General features: G+C 45.5%; 1 protein-coding gene across 1 annotated transcript; it reads right to left on the reverse strand.

Moving 5' to 3' along the window:
* Positions 1-829: 829 nt before the first annotated feature.
* On the reverse strand, positions 830-1,255 carry LOC137645233 (uncharacterized). The gene has a single exon (XM_068378052.1). The coding sequence runs from the start codon at positions 1,253-1,255 to the stop codon at positions 830-832; it is 426 nt and encodes a 141-aa protein (XP_068234153.1).
* Between the last annotated feature and the right edge of the window lie 2,563 nt (positions 1,256-3,818).

The following is a 3,818-nucleotide window of genomic DNA, read 5'->3' on the forward strand; positions in this document are numbered from 1 at the left end:
CGGGGGAGGAGTAACCACTCCAAGACTTGGTTAGGCTTGTTGCGTAGCGCTCCACAACGACTCTAACGGAGTACACACACAATATACATCAAGAGAAATAATATTACCCCGGGGCAATCAATTCTTACAAGTGTACACACATAATGGCAATATATATAAATGTACCCAGACATAATCAATCAATAGAAAGGCAGTAGGCAATAGGCCTGCAATAATTTCTCGAATAAGCAATAAGCAATGTACACATGCACAATCATAAATCAAATAATCCTATATATATAATCATAAGGCAATCTGCCCTTAATCAATCAATGGCATTACCACTCCCAAACAGCCACACCTCGGCAATTACTCTAGGGGAAAGAGGGGGAGGAGCCTGGTTCTGTACAATGCTAGACTTGTATATACGAGAGAGGCCCTCCCATTCCCGTCCTCTATACCCAACGCACTTCCAACCTCTGTGGATTCAAACTCACCTACACTTACTTCTTTCCAGCCTCCCTACCTACCACAAGGAGGGATACTCCCGTTTTCTTTTACTGTTTGCAGCTATGACTTAGATACCTTCACTGTCTATGAGTTGTTTTATTAAATTTCGCTGCTTTGCAGCAGCCTTTCTCAATGGGCGTGCGGAACGTCCTTGTCCGCCCGACGTCTCTGATTCTACGGCACTTTCACTACTCTCACTTACTGTATTGGTATCACTATTTTCGTCACCACCTAAGACCTCTGTGGCTGGTTGTCGAGATGTCGTAGCCTGAACCATCTCCTGGTTGTCCCCAGACGTCGCAACGGTCCCTGGCAGTCCTGCTGGCAAACTGTGCGCACCCTAGTCTTCGACGTCGCCGTCGCCATCGTCTTCTCCAACACCATCATCGTCATCAGAGGGGGCAATCTCCAGGGGAATCAGGTGGCTGACAGCTTGCAGGGACTCGACATCCTCGAACAACACCTGGGCCGAACGCACGAATCCGTCATCGTCAGGATATGTCTCCACGACACGTCCAATGGGCCACGTAGCACTTTTTTTATTGTCTTGCTTGACCAGCACGATGTCTCCGGGGTGCAGCTTTGAAGGTTCCCCAGATTGGCAGTCGTGTCTGGCCCTCAGGGCACTCAAATACTCTTTCCTCCACCTCTCCCGGAAGGCTTTCAGAGTGTCTGTCAACTTCAAATAACGATCACGGAGCCTCTGGGAGGTGAAGGTCGCATTGAGGAGGTCGTCTGGCAAGATCGGTGCCATTAGGTTGATCATGTTTCCTCGCACTAAATGGGAGGGGGTGAGGACCTCATCCTCGCACTTGTCGCCGCTGTGTATTAGAGGCCTGTTATTAACCACCGCCTCGGCTTCCTTCACCAATGTTAGGAAGTGGGCGTCCGGCAGGTACTTCTTCCCGAGGGCTATCTGGAGGGTACGTTTTGTCACTCCAATTAGGCGCTCGAAAAAACCACCTTTCCAAGGCGCACGGGGCGTCTGAAAACGCTATTCAATTCCAGTTTTCCTCAGGAACTGCTGGACTTCATCCTCCTCATAAAGTCCCTGAAGGAGGTTGCTGGCAGTCTTGAACGTTTGGTGATTATCGGATGTGATGAAAGACGGGGCACCGTGGGTAGCACAAAAACGACGCAAGGCTAAGACAAATTCCTCCGCTTCCAGGGAGGGGCAGAAATCGAGGTACACGGCCCTGCTGGCCGTGCATGTCACGATCAGAATGTAGCCTGGCCGTGTTTTGGGGTCCACTCCGACTGCGGTAAAGGGTTTCGTCAGGTTGATCCTTTCCTTTGGTAGGGGGGGTGGTGGTGGCTGTCTCAACAGGGGCTGGAAGGCTAGCACGCATTTTGGACACTGCCGTACAATTTGCCTGGCAATGGAACGTAGGCCCGGCGACCAGCATTTCTGTCAAAAGATACCCATTAGTGTATTCACACCACAATGTAAATGCAAACAATGCAAATATCTTAGATAAGCCCTAACTAAGCGTCCCTTGGCTGGCAAAAGAATCAAATGTTTCATTTCCTCTACTTGGGACACACGTCCCCTAGTGCAAATCAACTTATTATCTAACACTAAATTTAATTGTCTGACAAAATTAATAACTTCACGAGGGGGTCTGACTCCACCCTCCAAGTAAGCATAGACTGTAGGCAAATAATATTTTTGCTCTAATTGGACAACAATACTGAACGGAGGCCGTTTTAATTTAGTAAATCTCATGATTAACCTAGTAACTCTCAATAAGAATTGGAACTCTACTTCCCTCTGTAGAATTTCCCATATCTCTCCTGGGGGAGCAGGTCTTATTTCTTGCGCCATTTCTTGCACCGCCGCCACTACGGTTTTTTCATTGGTTGGATCATCCTCTTTGTATGGAACAGGCTCTCCCGCGATCCTCAGGAACTCTGGACCATTCTGCTAAAGAGGGTTCTGTAGCAATTGTTGTGTTGTTGCTCCTCTGGACAGGACATCGGCAGGATTCTGTTTACTTGGGACATAGCTGAGACTGAAATCGCAAACCTGATGAAGAAAAATAATCTCCGCCACTCTGTTAGATATGAATACATTCTTATTGTCTTTGGCATCGGGAGACGCTACCCATGCCAACGTGACCTTACTGTCGGTCCACATGACTATCTCTCGTGGCTCTATCAGTCCTTTAAGTGTCTTAGCTAATCTGCAGCCTAACAACAATGCTAATAGTTCTAGCTTGGGGATTGTCAACTTGTTCATCCCCTTTGGAGTGATTCTCATCTTACTAGTGAGTAGGCTTACTTGATTGCAATTGTCCCTAGTATATGCTACTGCACCGTATGCCTTGCTGCGAGCATCGGTGAATACATGGAGCTCTAAATTTTTCTTGCCTGCTGCTCTTGGAAATGTGATGTTACTCACCGCTTTCAATTCACACAACAACTCACTCGCTTCTCTAGCTTTCTCTCTCCTTAACACGTCATCCCAACCTACGTTATCCTCCCATAGTTGTTGGAGGAAAAGCTTTCCTCGAACAAATAATGGGCTTACCAAGCCTAGAGGATCACAAATGGAGACCAACATGGAAAGTACCCTACGCTTCGTAGGTACCCATCGCTCCCCCAATTCACTGATTCTCTTACTCTCTTTCACACACAATCGATCGACGTCTCGACCCCATCGCAGCCCAAGTACGTTCACATTCACCGGCTCACTCCACTGCTTCTCGCTATCGAAGGCTAAGTTATTGGACACCCACCCTTCTAAAGGCATACCAGCCCTTTTTAAGATCTTGTTGACAGATTCATGCTCCTGCCTCATGCTCTCTACATCCTCGAAAGTACTGAGATAATTATCTACGTAAAAGGACTTAGCCAAATCTGGCCTACCTTCCCTTTCAAAATGACAATTCAAGACTTGTTGCAACAAAAACCATTCATTAAAGGATACAATTATTTTATATAGTATGCATAAGTATATTGGCACTATATAGTGTTATGCTAGATATAAGTATTGATATATACATGATTATATGTTTATGATATTAATGTTGTATGTATATAAATGTATATGTACATATGTAGCCTATGTATGTGTATGTATGTATGTGTATATATATGTATGTGTGTATATATGTATATATGCATATGTATGTGTATATGTATGTATATATATGTATGTATGTGTATGTTTTGCTTATGTATTTATATAGATAAGGCTACCGTGTTTTCAGATAAATAAACTGTATTGAAAAACAAGAATTTACCCGCCACTAGGAATGACCCTTTTTGCAGGTGTCTAATGAGCTTGGGGACTCCTCCCACTTAACACCTGACGAAGCCCAGGTAGC

Source organism: Palaemon carinicauda, chromosome 8, assembly GCF_036898095.1.
Source record: "Palaemon carinicauda isolate YSFRI2023 chromosome 8, ASM3689809v2, whole genome shotgun sequence".
Classification (NCBI taxonomy): Eukaryota; Metazoa; Arthropoda; class Malacostraca; order Decapoda; family Palaemonidae; genus Palaemon; species Palaemon carinicauda.

Coding starts and splice junctions, on each gene's coding strand:
- LOC137645233 (XM_068378052.1), bottom strand. CDS start 1,255: ATGATCAACCTAATGGCACCGATCTTGCCAGACGACCTCCTCAATGCG.